Source organism: Solanum dulcamara, chromosome 5 (assembly GCF_947179165.1).
Source record: "Solanum dulcamara chromosome 5, daSolDulc1.2, whole genome shotgun sequence".
Classification (NCBI taxonomy): domain Eukaryota; kingdom Viridiplantae; phylum Streptophyta; class Magnoliopsida; order Solanales; family Solanaceae; genus Solanum; species Solanum dulcamara.
In genome coordinates this window covers 38,487,288-38,504,277 of record NC_077241.1, presented here as the reverse complement: position 1 = coordinate 38,504,277, position 16,990 = coordinate 38,487,288, and the positions used below count along the sequence as shown (strand labels likewise).

The 16,990-nt window shown below is 35.3% G+C and overlaps 1 protein-coding gene across 1 annotated transcript; it reads left to right on the top strand.

Annotated features, from left to right (window-relative positions):
* Positions 1 to 2,717: 2,717 nt before the first annotated feature.
* LOC129890544 (uncharacterized) lies at positions 2,718 to 14,617 on the top strand. The gene is made up of 5 exons (XM_055966079.1): positions 2,718 to 2,841; positions 10,483 to 10,542; positions 11,473 to 11,532; positions 13,105 to 13,326; positions 14,070 to 14,617. Exons 1-5 carry the CDS (start codon positions 2,718 to 2,720, stop codon positions 14,615 to 14,617), a joined length of 1,014 nt encoding a protein of 337 aa, XP_055822054.1.
* Positions 14,618 to 16,990: the final 2,373 nt, after the last annotated feature.

Here is a 16,990-nt window from a genome sequence, read left to right as displayed (position 1 = left end):
AATGTTGAAGGTAATGCCCATTTCCTTGATTTGAATTCATTTGTGCATTTTGAGTCTTGATTGATAATTGATTGAGAATTTGATTAATTGAATGACTGAGTTTTGATTGTGATTTTCACCCCGAGTCTATTCTTGATTTCTCTTCATTCAAGGACGAATGATCCTAAGAGGGATATAATGTAACACCCCTCAAAATCTTTCCAAAGATTCGGACCCTTCTTGTGTTCGGAAGGGGTCGAACCCGAGTATATTGAAGTATATTCGTGAGTTAAGATGAGTCTCTAAGGGACTGAGCAGTGTTAGAGGTGATGTGGGGTCACCAAGGACCCTTAGGACCGAGCTAAGTCCAAAAGATCCGTCGCGGCTAAGTTTTAGGATGAGTTCGAATAAGGGGTCGAATTCTAATGACCCTATCTTTTGAAAGACGACAATCTGGGTGGCCCGTGACCCATCAAATTAAAGGTCGCCGAGTCTTCTTTCCAACGCCACCAGGAATGTAACTTTCGGAGTTCGGAGTCAAAAGATATGGCGATCCTAAGATAAACTAGCACAACAGAGATTTTTTGGCCTGGGTTGCAATTGCTGGAAAACTGGGCTTGGCGCCGCAGTGGCGCGACGCGCCACTATCGTGCCAGAAACATGCCTCAGTAGTTTGGGCTCTAGCGCGGTGCGCCACTAAAAAGTGTGCAGGGTTTTCAAGCCAAATTCCAAAACCCAGAACCTTTGGCCTTGGCGCTATAAGGGCGCGACGCGCCACTATCGCGCCAGAAACATGCCTCAGTAGTTTGAGCTCTAGCGCGGTACGCCACTAAAAGTTGTGCAGGTTTGTAGGCGTAATTGGCCTTGACGCTGTAAGGGCACGACGCGCCACTATCGCGCCAAGGGCGTTTTGGCCTATTTTTTAGAATTTTGGAGGAAGGGTAATTTGGGAATTGTCCCAAATTATATATACACAAGCCTTGAACATTTTTGGACCATTTCTTCAGCCCTCACTCTCTCTCTAAAAGCCCTAGAAATCTCTCTCTCTCTCTCTTCTTCTTCTTCTCCATTTCCCACAAAAAGAGTCCAAGAGCTTCAAGATTTGAGTCCTCCATTGAAGACCCAACCACAAGGTTTTTTTCAAGCCTTCACTAAGGTATGTAAGGCTATCCAAAACATGGGTTAAGTCCACACATGTGCCCTACTCTTTCTTTGAGGTTAGATGTCCATGAAAAATGGAGTTTTTTGGTGTGGTTCATGTTTGAATGAGTTTTGTCCCCTATTTATTTAATGCTTTATGTGTTGATGTTGTTGAGCTAAGAAATTCCTAAAACCTTCATGTTAGTATGAGTTGATGGAGATGACTTGTTATTATATTTTGTTGATCTCTTTAGCCAAGTGATTATGTTGCTTAAGTCATTTTCCTTAAATGTATTATTCTACTTGAATTGTTGAGCTAAAGTCATAGAGTTGTGATGAGTCTTGAGGAGATGTCATAAATGCTTACCTAAATGAGGCTTGATTGAGTTAATTGGAGGATAGAATTGACGAGTGGACAAGGTCCTAAATGAGACTTGCCATTATGACTTAAATTGAGTTAAGAATGAGGATAGAGTTGATGAGTGGGAAATGTTCCACATGAAACTAGCCATGAGAGCTTGTTTGAGATGATTGGAGGGAGTCTTATGAGCATAGAGTCATGGGAGGAGTATCGAGCACCGAAGCGGGTAAGAGTATAGTCCATACTCAAACCCCAAAAACTACACCGCCAACGTAGGTAGGGATGGAACCGTTAAAGTCGGATGCTTCCCATGGGATCGAACCATTAAAGTCGGATATTTCCCATTTTATTGTCCTGAAATGATAGAACTTGACTAATCGATGGTATCCATGATTAGGGAGGCGTTCATGCCCTGGAAAGGTATGGACGGATGTGGGAACAACGTCTGATTATTGTACTATCACCAGCTCATAGGTGATGGTTATCGGTTAAGAGAAACTCCCATTTAGGCCTTGATAGTGCTCCGAGTCAGTTAAGTTAAGTGGCTTATGAGTTAGTCCTGTCTAAACTATTCTTGTTGGACTTAGGACATTTGAGTGAGTTGTCATGTATATATGTATGAGTTGAGATCCTGAGTTGATATTGATGTTTTCTTAATATGGTTTCATCCAGCCATTTTACATACTCGTACATTCCATGTACTGACGCCATTTGGCCTGCATCGTTTCATGATGCGGAGACAGGTACTAGAGATCATCAACCGGCGCTCCATTGAAGATCCACATACACTTCCAGCTAGTTGGTGAGTCCTCCTAGTTCCCGGAGGATATTGAGCCTTTTTGTATAGTTTTGTTGTCATTTCTTTTATTTTGATTGTTGGTAGCCATGGACTTGTCATTGGCACCTTTTAGACTTGGATAGAGGCTTCATAGACTGGAGTGTGGGGAGGTTGAATGGTTAATTCGAGGAGTCTTATTATATTTGTTGTTGAGTTGATGAATGCTTGGCCTTTGGCCCTCATATTGTGAATAATATTTCATTAATTGAGTTTCCGCTAAGAGAATGTGATTGAATGAATGTGTGACTGGACCAGGTGGTTTTCTCGGAGGTTAGAAATGGCCTTCAGGTGTCAGTTATGTCTAGGGTACGCTCTCGGGGCGTGACAAGTGTGAAATGGGGTTAGTAGGCCTAGAAGTGGTGTGAGGAGGGGTCAAGATAGCTGGGCTGGGTGTAAGAGATGACGGGCCGTGGACACCACTACTTGAGGCAGTGGCGTCAGAGAGAGGAAGAGAGTGAGTGGGCTGCTATAGCTGTTGGGCTAAAGGAGAAGCAGCATGAGAAGAGGTGTGATCTGGGCCCGTGTAAGACTGCGACCCAGATTGAGGAAGAGAGGCCGAATTTATTTTGGGCCACACAGGTTGGTCCGATTGATTAGGTGGATTAGTTTGCAATGTAGGTTGAGTGAAATTTTGTGATAAATGATATATTAAATGGGAATTAATAGTGTCACTAAAAATATCATAATCCGAATGTTTTATTTTGTGAAGTTTGCAAAATGGAAATTTAGTTTCAACAAAACGAACATGACGACAGATTATGATTTTACCACTCGACATGTCATAGCATTTTGAACCACGATGATTAGGAATCGGACCTAAATAAGCACAAGAAGTGGACCTTTCTTGTAATTTATGAATAGTAGATGAGGGGAATAATGAGAAACATAAGCAACCAAAAACACGCAAACCCGAATAATCCGGATCACTTTGATATAAGATTTGAGCTGGTGATTGGTTATTCAATACCTTGGAAGGAAAGATGTTGAGAAGATATGTGTCCATGGAGAGTGCATGATGCCAAAAGAATAGTGGCATGAATGCATGAGCAAGAAGAGTTCGGATGATACTAATGATGGATTTTATGTGTCTTTCGGCCTTGCCGTTTTGAGGAGATGTATGAGGGAATGAAAGATGAAAAAACATGCCATGTTTCTTAAAATATTCCATAAAAGTTCTATTTATGTACTCCGTACCATTGTCACACTGAAACGTCTTAATATTACGTTCAAATTGAGTGTTGACTAAAACATGAAAAACTAAGAAAAAGTGTTTGACTTGAGATTTCTTGGTAATAAGAGATGTCCACAGAAACTTACTATAGTCATCAAGAAAAAGAACATAATAATAATGGCCGAATTACTAACAATGGGAGAAGTCCCAAAGATCACTATGAATAATATCGAATGGAAGAAAAGTATATGAAACATAATCATAAAAAGGTAGCTTAGAATGTTTCCCAAGAGGACAAGAAGAACAAAAAGTTTTACAAGCCTTATTACAATCAATAAACTTTTTACTACAAAGAGACTTAAGTATATTATCGCCAGGGTGACCTAAACGATTGTGCCAAATATCCGATGGCAAAGTAGTAAAAGCAGATTGATTGGTAGAAGAAATGGCTTGAGAGTTGGAGAAAAGTGGATATAAGTCTCCGGTGCTATCACATCTCATTAGTTTGTTCTCCGTCTGTAAGTCATTAACAGAGAAACCAAAAGGGTCAAATGATATAGAAACCATATTATCTGTGGTAAACTTACGAACTGAGACTAGATTTTTGATGAGTTTTGGAGCATGTAACACATTGTTTAAGGTAAATGATGGATAGAGTGGGGGAAAATAGTGCGACCATGATCAATAATTGGAATTAAATGACCACTATCGACAACAATGCTATGATGCTTATTACTTGAATTAAAATAAGAAGAGAGAATACCTACATCCGTCGTCATGTGAGATGTAGCACCGGTATCCATGTAGTAGTTTCCATTGGGTTGAGAAAATGAAAGAGCATGCATAGCGGCTTCAATATCGGTGGGTGTGTAGCTAGGAGCAGTAGGTGCAAGAGCATTAAAAGATTGAGATCTGGGCCCAAGTACGCCTGGCCTAGAGGTTGAAGGGCGTTGGGCCCTTGGATTGGGCCTTGGCTGCCATTGGAATGTAGGAAACGGGCAAGGAGGCACTGTCCAACCTCCATAACTAGGCTGCCACCTCGACTGCCACTGTGGTGGTAGGCCCTGATGATGTGGCTACCACTGGTGCTGCTGATGTGGAGGCTGACTTAGACTGGGTCCACTTGAACTTTGTTGAGCCGCCTTTTTCTTGCCATTTGATTTTGAATTGTTCCTATTTTTATTATTGTTGTTTTTTTGTTGCTAGCAGAGGAGTCATTCAAAAAGGAAGAAGGTGCGGCAACCATGGCAGCGCTATCGACCCGACTTCTGGACATATCATTTTCACGAGCTTGGCGAGCCTTTATGGTACGCTCAACCATTTTCAACCTGAAACGACAACTTTCAAAGGGGGCAATGGCTCTTGATTTTGTATAAAATCCACCGTACCACTATACGCCTCCAGTAAGGAGTCGGTAAGACGTAAAACCAGGCGACTATTAATCACCGGAGCATCAACATCAGCCTACCTATCTGCCAGGGATTGTAAATAATTACAATAACTGTCAATTGAGGTGAAACCTTCGAAAACAACATTCGTAAAGTCCTCCTCGAGATGGGTGGCTCGGGAGGCTTTGTTGTCTTGAAAAAGAGATTCAAGACGGTTCCACACACCCTCTACCAGTGTCATTGTATTTGAGGATAGCTAGAATAAGATCAGGAGCAATGGTAGTGTAAATCCATTGCAGTATAACAACGTCCAAACGCTTCCAAGAGCCGGATCAGCCGACTTGGCCGTAGTGTAGGCAACCAGAGCCGACGCTTCCGTGGGTGGAACCAAATGATCATAAAGATCATAAACCCTAGCAAGATTGATGAACATAGTAGCCCAAGAATGATACAAGCCTTGCTCATTATCTAATATTACGGGTACGAGAGACTTAATATTAGTGACGGTGAGAGCGGGATGAAATTTGGGCGAATCTTCCATGAGAAGAGATGAAAGGAGATAGGAAGAAGAAGAGATGAGGCTAGGATTAGGAGATCGTACTAGTCTGATACCATGAAGAAAGTGAATTGCTTGCTTAATTTCATTGAACTTGGTCAATATATACAAATTACAAGATATGCTAAATACAAAGATTGATACTAATAGTTAAAACTAAGGAATCTAAATATATGCTTGCTATAAATACAAAAATACAATATTAATTAGAATATATTCAAAATATATTATTAAAAGCATAATATATTTTAACATATTCTAACAAGAAAACTTATGAGATTTTGTAGTGGTAATTACAGAGAAATAAAGCTATAACACTGTTATGCAGACTTTTATAGTTGACACTATATATTCTCAAATAGAACAAGAAACAGTAGAATTGGCTAATGTATCTAAGCCAATATTTTCGAAAAATAAATAATCATCAAGACAGACAACATAGTTTAAACCATAAATAAATTGTCAAACACTGGCAAAATGGTATTTGTCTAGAAACATGAAAGGAGATCTCCTAACTAAACAATATTGAAGAATTAATAACGAAGGAAAGCATATTTTACTTTGGCAAGACAAAAACTAAAAGTTTACACTACTTTTAGCAAATCAGCAGATGATGGTTCATTAGATTTCGGGGTGTTTGGATTGGCTTTTTTAAAGTGGCTTATAAGTTAAAAATCAAAAGTCATAGATTAGAGATATTCAATTTTTGGCTTTTTTTGGGTACTTTTTCAGCTTTAAAAAAAATACTTAAAACACTTTTTGTATTACCCAAAACACTTTCAAAACTAAAAAAGAGTTTAAAAACCAAAAATTACTCAAAATAAGTCAATTCAAACACCTACTTCTTTTAATTAGGTAGCATTTCAAGCATACAATACATTTCTGGTCAATAGAGTGTGTATGTATATAACTAAAGAAGGATCCTAATGTAATTTGGTGACAAAAATAACGGAGAAAGAAACTTTTTCTGAATATTTATTACCACAAGAAACATACGGACCACAAGAAACATAAGGAAAGTTAAGAATATATCCGAAGAAATAAAAAAACCTTTTCAGGATGAGATTACGTATCCTAATGGAATCAATGAGAAAATAGTTGTAGACCAGTATAAGGCTTGCGCTGCACATGTTACATCTAAGCCTTATATTGATAATATATGGAAAAATTATCTATCTACATATCTTTATTTACCATATTTTCTATTATTTCCTACCATTTCAAAATATATCAAAAATTCCTCCTTTTAATCCAAACCCATATTTTCCTTTTCTTTTTCCACTCCTTCAATTTTTTGTATTTTTACTCCCACAGTCTTAACAGTTAATTACAAGTTTGAAATTTAAATTTTTTTTCTCTCCAATTAATCTATATCAACTTCCGTAGTATTTTCTTTTCTTCAACTTACAATTTTTTTTACTCATAAAAACAAAACTCCCATATTGTTATATTAGTTTGGTTGGTCTTAATGGAGACGGAAAAAAGAAAAATAACATTGAGTTGGTTCTTTCATTAGGATCTATGAATCATGTCCCCATGAAGAGGAGAGATTTTAGATCTGTATCCATGAAGAGGGACAAAACTTGAGATCCAGGTTTGTGATAAAATGAAAAACCATTAGGATCTATGAATCATAGGAGATTTTAAATCTGCATCCATGAAGAGGAGAGGAAAACAAAAGTTCAGATCGGTAATTTGCATCCATGAAGAAGAATACAAATTTTTTCTTCAACTTACCGTTTATATTTTTTTTTTGCATATTCAAAGTCCTGATACATATGAATGATGCTCCTTCTTTTAACATTATTATTATCCAATTAAACGTAGCTAACATGACCGTGTTTATAATTTTAATTGTGTTTTTGAATCATAAATTTCCATATATCATGTGTATGATTCTGTACTAGATATATACTTCTTCAAATTTAAGTAAAATTTGGTACTAGATACATTCAGCTACTATCATTCACAAACTTGATGATATTTTTGATACATAACCCTAAGTCTGTCAATCATGAATTTCTATGTATCATATGTATGATTTTATGCTAGATATATAAATATTTCAAAATTAAGTACAAGTTAATACCAGATACATTAAACTAGTATCATTCACAAACAAAGGATTAATATATGACCCTAAGTCTATCAATCATAAAATTATATGTATCATTTGTATGGTTCTGTACTTGATACATAACTGTTTCAAATATAAGTAAAAGTTTGTAACAGATACATTCATCTAATATCATTCACAAACTTAGGTTTATTTTTTATATATCACCCTAAGTCCGTGAATCATAAATTTTCATGTATCATTTATATGATTCTGTACTAGATACATACTTCTTCAAATTTAAGTACAATTTAGTATCAGATATATTCATCTAGTATCATTCACAATCCTAGGGTTATTCTTGATACATAATCTCAAGTCTCTGAATCATAAAGTTCTATGTATCATTTGTATGATTCGATACTTGATATATAATTGCTACAAATTTAAGTATAAGTTTCGTTAATGCAGGATATAAAGTATGTGATAAAAAAATTTCCATCTTTTGGGATAGATTGGGAGAAGAGAATTTATGAAAATTGAAAAGAAAAATATGGATGAAGAAGAAAATTTGTTACGATTTGGGATAGATTGGGGAGAAGAAAATTTGAAATTTGAACTGTTTGAAGTTCCTAAAGTTTTGGAAAGGATTGATATCAATTTATTTTGCGTGATTTGTGGAATTGACATTTAATTTTACCTTTAATTTCCTTTTTAAACATAACAACCAACCTGTCTAATGTATCACAATTAATGTATCCAGATGTAGCAAATTTTGAAGGAATTTTTGTAAATTAAAAAAGAATAGGGATAGAATGTAATTTGCTCCTTACATTATGAGATTTATGCAAGTTATACTTGATATATTCTACAATACTGAAGAGAAAACCTAACAAAAGAGAGAGCTTAGCTCTTCAAAGCCAATGTTTCTTTTCTGCAACGGAAAAAAAGAGAGTAGAGTTGCTCCTTCCCCCTTTTGTTTTCTCATCTAACAATTCATGTTGCTTTTACTTCTTCAAAGCTTTTAAGATGGAAATATTACAACAAGAAAACCATCTAGACTTCATGCTCCCCCGGAAACCACAAAATCTTACCAAAAGCATAGTTTAGGATTGCAAACCAATTTATACGGAGCCCGAGGAAGTACTTACCTAAATTGAAGTCAAACATTGAGCAGCTCTAATTGCTCAAGATATTAGCACTGAACCAAAACTGCAACAGGATAATAGAGTTCCCAAGTGACCACCAAACAAAGCCATGAAAGAAACAAAGAACAAAGGAAAAAATCAATAGCAAGTGTAAGCATAAAGAAAAGAAAACAAAGCCATTATATTTAGTGTTTACGTTGCATTGTCCAAGGAATATATTCGTAGCTCATAAGCAACCCAATGGGCTGCAATTGGAAGGCAGAATAGCAAAATCCAATCAATAAATTGTTATCGTACCACTTCCTGCAACACAGTGACAGATCTCCTCATCGTTGTGCAAGTATTCTTCACAAAAGTTATTGATGTTTCGATAGTTTCTTGGGGAAAACCTCACAGAAATTCTGAAGCAAATTATGAACCCTTAAAGCTTCAGTACTCATAAAAAATAAAAAAGGGACCAACTTCTATCCGTATACTGATGAAAAGTCTCGATTTTGTAACTTTAACATACAATGTATGAATATCCACAATCTTTTCAAATTTTCTTCAACTTCTCATCGGTCTCATAATTGTTGGTATCAAATCTCCAACCGAGCATTCCAAGTTTTGAAATTTCACATAGTATTAAGAAGGGAATATGAAGTCTGGACAAATACAACAATAATTTGGATAAATGACAATACATTCCTATCAATGTAGGATTCTCATCCACCAATGGCAACATAAGAAAAATATTTTCACCTATTCAATTTCTAATCTCAAAATACCAAGAAAGTTGACAGCATATTAGATTAGCAGTATTAACTGAGAGTAATTTATCCACTTAGCCAAAATTTACAAATGTTAGATCCTTATTCAGAAAACCCAAAATCTTATCGGAAGGTATTGGAGGAAGACATAAACTGCCCTGAAATCTAGGTTCAACAATTTCATCAAAACATCACTAAAAATTTCTTGTATGACATCCTCTCTTGGATCCTACAAGAATTGAAATATTAAGAGAGCTTGCGAATAATTCTCCATTTTCTTCTCCAACTAACCAATTTTATGGTAAACTATACTTTGTTTTTATGTGTAAAGATTCATTAAAAAAATAAGATTAAGACGATTCTCCTCTTTGGAAATTCACGGGGAAAAGTAACTCAAACAAAGTAACCAAATCATATATGGTTCATGTTAGTTGATAACAAACACTATTTTTTAGTGAATGGAAGTATATGCAAAAAATCGCAGACATATTAGGAAAGGCATCTACTTATTTTGGGATGAAGACATGTCGGCCTTACGATGACTAATTGAGGCCTAAGGTTTAAGTCATTAAGCGAAATTATAACTTACCTTACACGCAGAAGAGCTGATGAAATCCCCACAGGTATACAGAGATTGGTGTCATGGGCGGATCTACATGCAGTCCAGGGGGTTCATCGAACCCCCTTCGTTAAAAAATACACTGTATATATAAAATAAATTTTTTAATTTATGTGTATATATATTTAACATTGAACCCCCTGAGCATAAGCCAAAGGACTAGCTCAGTGGCAAATGGGGTTCAATATTTTGCCTTATCTTGTCTTAGCTCGTGGTTTCGAATCCGAATAACCACATTTTTTTTCTTCTGATTTTATGTACATTTTTAGGCTTAGTTTTTGACCTTTTTAAAATTAAATGTAAATTAAAAAATAACTTCTTAATATATTAATTTTTTTTAATTTTAAATCTTTAATTGAAAAATCAACAAATTAAAAAAACCCCTTTTTTTCTAATTTCTACGGATTTTATTTTCTCTCCAACTCTTCTCTTCTCCAATCGACTTTCTGCTGCTCTTTTTGCTGCTGTCTCTGGCAGTTGTCCGTTCTCCATTGCCGCTTTTCGTTGTCGCTGCCCGTTGTTGTAGGCCTGTAGCCTGTAAGTTCTTAGTTCTTCTTCCTTTTTTTTGTTCTAAAAATTTTCAGAATTCATTGTTGTACACCCCTTTATTGTAACATTAATACCGTTTTGCCTCTTATTAGATTACATACGAGGAGTTGAAGACCTTTCCTTTTTGCAACTATATGCTGAAGAGGAAAGGCCAGTAGGCCACCGCGATTTGTTCAACAATTAACAAATTATGTTTAGCAGAAAAAGCTAACATTTTAAAGTGATAGGAGGCAAACATAATTTGTTTGAACAATTTGAAAGACCCCAAAATAATTAACTATATGCCCAGCCACTTGCTGGAGACTGATTTTTTGAGCAAAAATATTAGAAGTTTTAGATTAGATGTAATTTCCAGTTCTCTGTAATGAAATTTGATGGTACAAAAAATTATTCAAACAAAATAGTAAAGCTAACCTTTTAAAGTGATAGGTGAAGAAATACTTTAATTGATGATTCTCTTGCGAACATGGGCGGATCTACATGCAGTCCAGGGGGTTCATCTGAACTCCCTTAGTTAAAAAATACACTGTATATATAAAATAAATTTTTTAATTTATGTGTATATATTTAATATTGAATCCCCTGAGCATAAGCCAAAGGACTAGCTTAGTGGCAAAGGGGGTTCAATATTTTGTCTTATCTTGTCTTAGCTCGTGGTTTCGAATCCGAATAACCACATTTTTTTTCTTTTGATTTTAGGTACATTTTTAGGCTTAGTTTTTGACCTTTTTAAAATTAAATGTAAATTAAGAAATAACTTCTTAATATATTAATTTTTTTAATTTTAAATCTTTAATTGAAAAATCAACAAATTAAAAAAACCCTTTTTTTTCTAATTTCTAGGGATTTTATTTTCTCTCCAACTCTTCTCTTCTCCAATCGACTTTCTGCTGCTCTCTTTGCTGCTGTCTTTGGCAGCTGTCCGTTCTCCATTGCCTCTTTTCATTGTCGCTGCCCGTTGTTGTAGGCCTGTAGCCTGTAAGTTCTTAGTTCTTCTTCCTTTTTTTTTGTTCTAAAAATTTTCAGAATTCGTTGTTGTACACCTCTTTATTGTAACATTAATACCGTTTTGCCTCCTATTAGATAACATATGAGGAGTTGAAGACCTTTCCTTTTTGCAACTATATGCCGAAGAGGAAAGGCTAGTAGGCCACCGCGATTTGTTCAACAATTAACAAATTATGTTTAGCAGAAAAAGCTAACATTTTAAAGTGATAGGAGACAAACATAATTTGTTTGAAAAATTTGAAAGACCCCAAAATAATTAACTATATGCCCAGCCACTTGCTAGAGACTGGTTTTTTGAGCAAAAAATATTAGAAGTTTTAGATTAGATGTAATTTTCAGTTCTCTGTAATAAAATTTGATGGTACAAAAAATTGTTCAAACAAAATAGTAAAGCTAACCTTTTAAAGTGATAGGTGAAGAAATACTTTAATTGATGATTCTCTTGCGAATAAATTTATTAAATTCTTCAGTTGTAGCTACAAGTACCATTTAAAGCCAAACATCAATATCTTACCACTCAAACTCATAACTATTTATCTGATATCTGAGTTTTATTTTGCGGACGAAGGTAACCTTAGTGCGTTTGTCCTTTTTTTGGCTTTGGTATAATGGTATTTATTATCTTATTTACGTGCTCTTTACGATTCAGTCTCAAACTTTAATGAAGAAGTAATTCACCAAAATTTCAAAATCAAGTTTAGCCTCTCATAGTCATAGTCAATCTAACCAAGAAGAAAATGCTAATCATTCGGAAGTATCATTATATTCTTCTCAAGAATTTGATTTGAGTTCTTTAAAGTTTGATCCTGGTGAAAGAATCGCAATATTGAACTATCATTCAAATCATCGTGATGTTATTAGAAGAGCATACCTTTTGAATGGTCCTTGCCAACCTCGTCTAGCAGTGCATGAGTATCCTCAAACAATTATTTCTGGATCAATACGTCATTTTAATCATGAATGGTTTGATGATGTATATAATGATTGGTTGGAGTATAGTGTTAGTAAAGATGCAGTCTATTGTTTGTATTGTTATCTATTTAAAGACCATAACATTCATCAAGGAGGAGGTGACGTATTTTCAAGTGTTGGGTTTAAGCGTTGGAATAAAAAGAGTAGTCTTGACAAACATATTGGTCTACCAAATAGCATACATAATCAATCAAAAAAAATGTCAAGATTTATTACGACAATGGCAGTCTATTCAATTTGCCTTTGAGAGGCAATCTAATCAACTCAAGTATGGATATTGGATTCGTTTAAGTGCTTCGATTGATGTAGTAAGACTTCTCATAACTCAGGAATTTGCATTTCGAGGTCATCATGAATCTAATCATTACTTAGTAGGGGTAACCTTCTTGAAATTCTCTCATGGTATGCAAACAAATGTGATAAAATCTTTGATTATGTACTAGAACATGCTCCTCAAAAATGATCAAATGATTTCTCCAATGATTCAAAAAGATATTGTGAGTGCATGTAAAATAGAGACCGTTAAAGCTATTCTTGAGGAATTAAATGATGATTACTTTACCTTGCTAGTTGATGAATCCTTTGATGTGTCACGCAAGGAGAAAATAGCTATTGTATTTCGGTATATTGATAAAAAGGGATTTGTGATGGAGCGACTTATTGACATTGGTCATGTTCAAGATACTAGTGCTTCATCTCTAAAGGAGGCAATTGTTAATTTACTTGCTCAACATTCTTTGAGTCCATCAAGTGTGCGTGGACAATGTTATGATGGGGCAAGCAATATGGAAGGTGAGATCAATGGCCTTAAAATGTTGATTAGGCAAGAAAGTAGATCGGCTCATTCCATCCATTGTTTTGCTCATCAACTTCAACTAACTCTTGTTGGGGTCTCTAAAAAGTGTGTTGAAGAGGGAAAACTTGTAGTATTGGTCTCAAATATTTTAAATATATTGGGATCTTCTTTTAAACATATGGATGAATTATGTGATTATCAAAAAGAAATAATTAAAGAGGCATTAGATATGGGTGAACTTACAACCGGTAGGGGCTTGAATCAACAACTTGGTCTTTCAAGAGCTTGTGACACTCGTTGGGGATCTCATTACAAATCCTTTAATAATTTTATTATTATGTTTGGCTCTATTCTTGATATTCTTGAATCACTTGCTCTTGATGCACGAAATTTGGATGAAAGAGCTAAGGAAATAGGACATCTCGAAGCTTGCCAAACATACGAGGTTGTGTTCATGTTGCATTTGATGAGAAATGTCTTAGCAATTACAAATGAGCTTAATAAATGCTTACAAAAAAGGAGCAAGATATTGCAAATGCCATGCTACTTGTTGAAGTAGCAAAGAGAAGGTTGCAAGTTTTAAGGAATGATGACTATGACTCTCTTATTGCTAAGGTATCTACGTTTTGTATCAAACATGATGTTTTGATACCTAACTTTGAGGAGCCATATGTTAGCTCTTTAAGATCATGACGAAAGCTTGCTAACTATACAATCTTACATCATTATCGTGTTGAAGTCTTTTGCAATATTATTGATTGGCAACTTCAAGAACTTAGTGATCGTTTTAATGAGGTGACTACCGATTTGCTCCATGGAATTGCTTGCTTAAATCCAATTAACTCATTTTCAAGTTTTGACATCAAAAAAGTAATGAGAATGGCGAAATTATATCCGGATGACTTTGATGAATCTAATATGAGTGTTCTTGAGAATCAACTTGCAAGTTATGTTGTTAATGTTCGTGATATTGATGAAAGGTTCTCCGATCTAAATGGGCTTTATGATCTTTCCAAAAGATTAATTCAGACAAAGAAACATTCTACTTATCCTTTGGTATTCCTCTTAGTGAAACTTGCTCTACTTCTACCAGTTGCCACTGCCTTCGTTGAAAGAGCTTTTTTGACAATGAAGTTTATCAAGAATGACTTGCGGAGCCAAATGAGTGATGATTTTTTTAGTGGTTGTTTATTTCCTTATTTAGAAAAAGATGTATTTGATAGCATTTCTAATGATGCTATTATTAAGACATTTCAAGATATGAAACCTCGTAGAATACAATTGTAATAATGTATGTAGTTGAATTTCAATTGTAAAACAATGTTTTGATATGCTTATTCGTGTGTTTGGTTTCTTAATCCCTCTTCAAGGTGGTGTAATTATCACTATGTTTTGTAATACATATCAAGATATAATAATTTCTATTGTTCAGGGAGTTTTTGTATTGTTTTGAAGCCATTTTAATGCAATTTTTTTGTGTCGAGGAAGAGTGCTTTTACTTTGAATTGGTATTTATTTTAAGTCTTTTTAAATATAAAATTTTATGTTTGCTCTCCATTTGCACTTTTGGGAGCTAAAGAGAATTCAAAAGAAACTAAAAAACTTGTAGAGGGCCCTGCTTCTTGCAAAACAGGTATATTTGATCCGACCCGTTTATTTATAGATATGATTAGCGTATTTAATTTTTTTTGAACCCCCTTCATAAAATTCCTGGCTCCGCCACTGATTGGTGTTGGCTTTAAGAAAGGAGATGAAACTCATTGTGTTATGAAAACTTATATTAACAATCAAAGGAGCAATGGAAGAATCTAAATTCAAAACTTTAAGAGTACTAATTAGATAAGAAGTCAGATTGTTAAGTGTAACAGAGAAAAGGTAATGGACGAAAATATAAAAAAAATATTTTAACTAAGAAGAAATAAGAAGAATTTCAAAGTAAAATATGAACACGGTATAGAATGAGGATTAGACCTGAGTAGTAGTTCAATCGTAGGCCGTGCAGGTAGAGTTCACTCACCAAAGCTAAGCTATATTCTAAATCGATGAATTTGAGATGAAAAATTAAGAGAATTAAAAAAAAACTAATCCTAAATTTTATTGAATCTTCTTACTATTAAAATTCTGAAGAGTGAATGAAAGATTCTTATACTTGTTTGATCTTAGCCTTGCCTCTTATGGTTAAAGAAGAGGAATAAGAGACAAATTATGGAGAGTTATGAAGAAAAGGGAAGAATGATCGAGAAACTGGTAAAAGATAAAAGACAAAAATACCCTTAGTCTTGAGTTAAATAACTAAAAAGTAGAAATCTGTCCAATTTTTGTTGCACAATGTACAATAATATTATGCAGTTGTCATGATCTGATCTCTCAAGTCATGATGGCGCCTACTATGACCCACCAGTAGGCAAGCCAATCCATATCTTGAAACTGCGAGTAAATGAATGTCAGGGTAGAAGACTGACAATACAATCCAAAACAGTAAAATAATAATAAGAGCATATATGAACGGGAGGAAGCGACTAAATATATATAAAAAATAAATGATCCTTCTAGGAACCTGGAAGTCACAGGTATAGAGCTACTAGTAAAAGAGTACAAGTCCCAAAAGTGGACCATGGAAACAGAGCTATCTCAAAAGAAAAAGACAGGCAAAATATATATACAGAGGGAGACGGGTAAATCCAGGATGTAATGTGCTCACTCTCGCCTCCGATCACGACCTCAGCTGGATCGAATCAACGCCGGTATCTTCTACTTAGACCTACATCACAAAAATAGATGTAGAGTGTAGTATGAATATCAAAATAACAGATACCCAATAGGCATCATAGGCTGACTGAGCAAGACAAGGAAAAGTAAACTGAAATGCGAGTAAAATATCATAACCAAAGACAAGGCAAGAAGTAAATGTAGTTATGTACATGAGTGTACTAACAAACAAAGAGAAAGAATCTAACTTAATCCGTCGGGCTCCTATAAACTCGATGGGTACACTTGTTCAAAAATAAAGAGCAACCACAAGCGCGGTCTCCCATAAGCCCGACAGATACAAGAATAGTTGAAGGAAAAAAATAAACGAAGCCAAAAGGATTCCAATTATGTCACCATTTCTCGGACTGGAACCGAACCATTTCCAAACTCTAATACCTTAAACCAAGGCTGAGAGTAGATGAAGACTTGAATCAAAGATTTATTAGGGAGTCAGGAATTGAACCACATGTAAGCTAGATCATGAACTATAACCGGGTAACTGTAGCTAACGAGTCGACACGAGTAAGCTAGACCACGAACTTTAAACTAGTAACTTTAGCCAAGGGTCAAACATGGGTAAGCTAGACCATAGACTTCAACCAGGTATCTGTAGCTAAGGAGCCTGATCACAAGTAATCTAGACCACGTATTTCAACCGGGTAACTATAGCTAAGGAGCCGAACATAGGTAAGCTGGACCACAGACTTTAACCTGATAACTGTAGCTAAAGGAGTGAACCAAATTAGAATCAGCGACCCACCATGTGTCATGGGGAGTACCTCAAACCGAGTGTCATTAATGCACCACCCCATCCCGAGCCAATTATAACCTGAATCGTTGAGATGGCTCCCTAGAATCAAGAACCAAGAGATACAAAACCGATAAGAAAATAGGGAATTATGGAGGTAA

Coding starts and splice junctions, on each gene's coding strand:
- LOC129890544 (XM_055966079.1), top strand. CDS start 2,718: ATGACGGGCCGTGGACACCACTACTTGAGGCAGTGGCGTCAGAGAGAG. Junction 2,842..10,482: donor GAGGTGTGATCTGGGCCCGT/GTAAGACTGCGA, acceptor TGTCTCTGGCAG/TTGTCCGTTCTCCATTGCCG. Junction 11,533..13,104: donor TTGTTGTAGGCCTGTAGCCT/GTAAGTTCTTAG, acceptor TTACCTTGCTAG/TTGATGAATCCTTTGATGTG.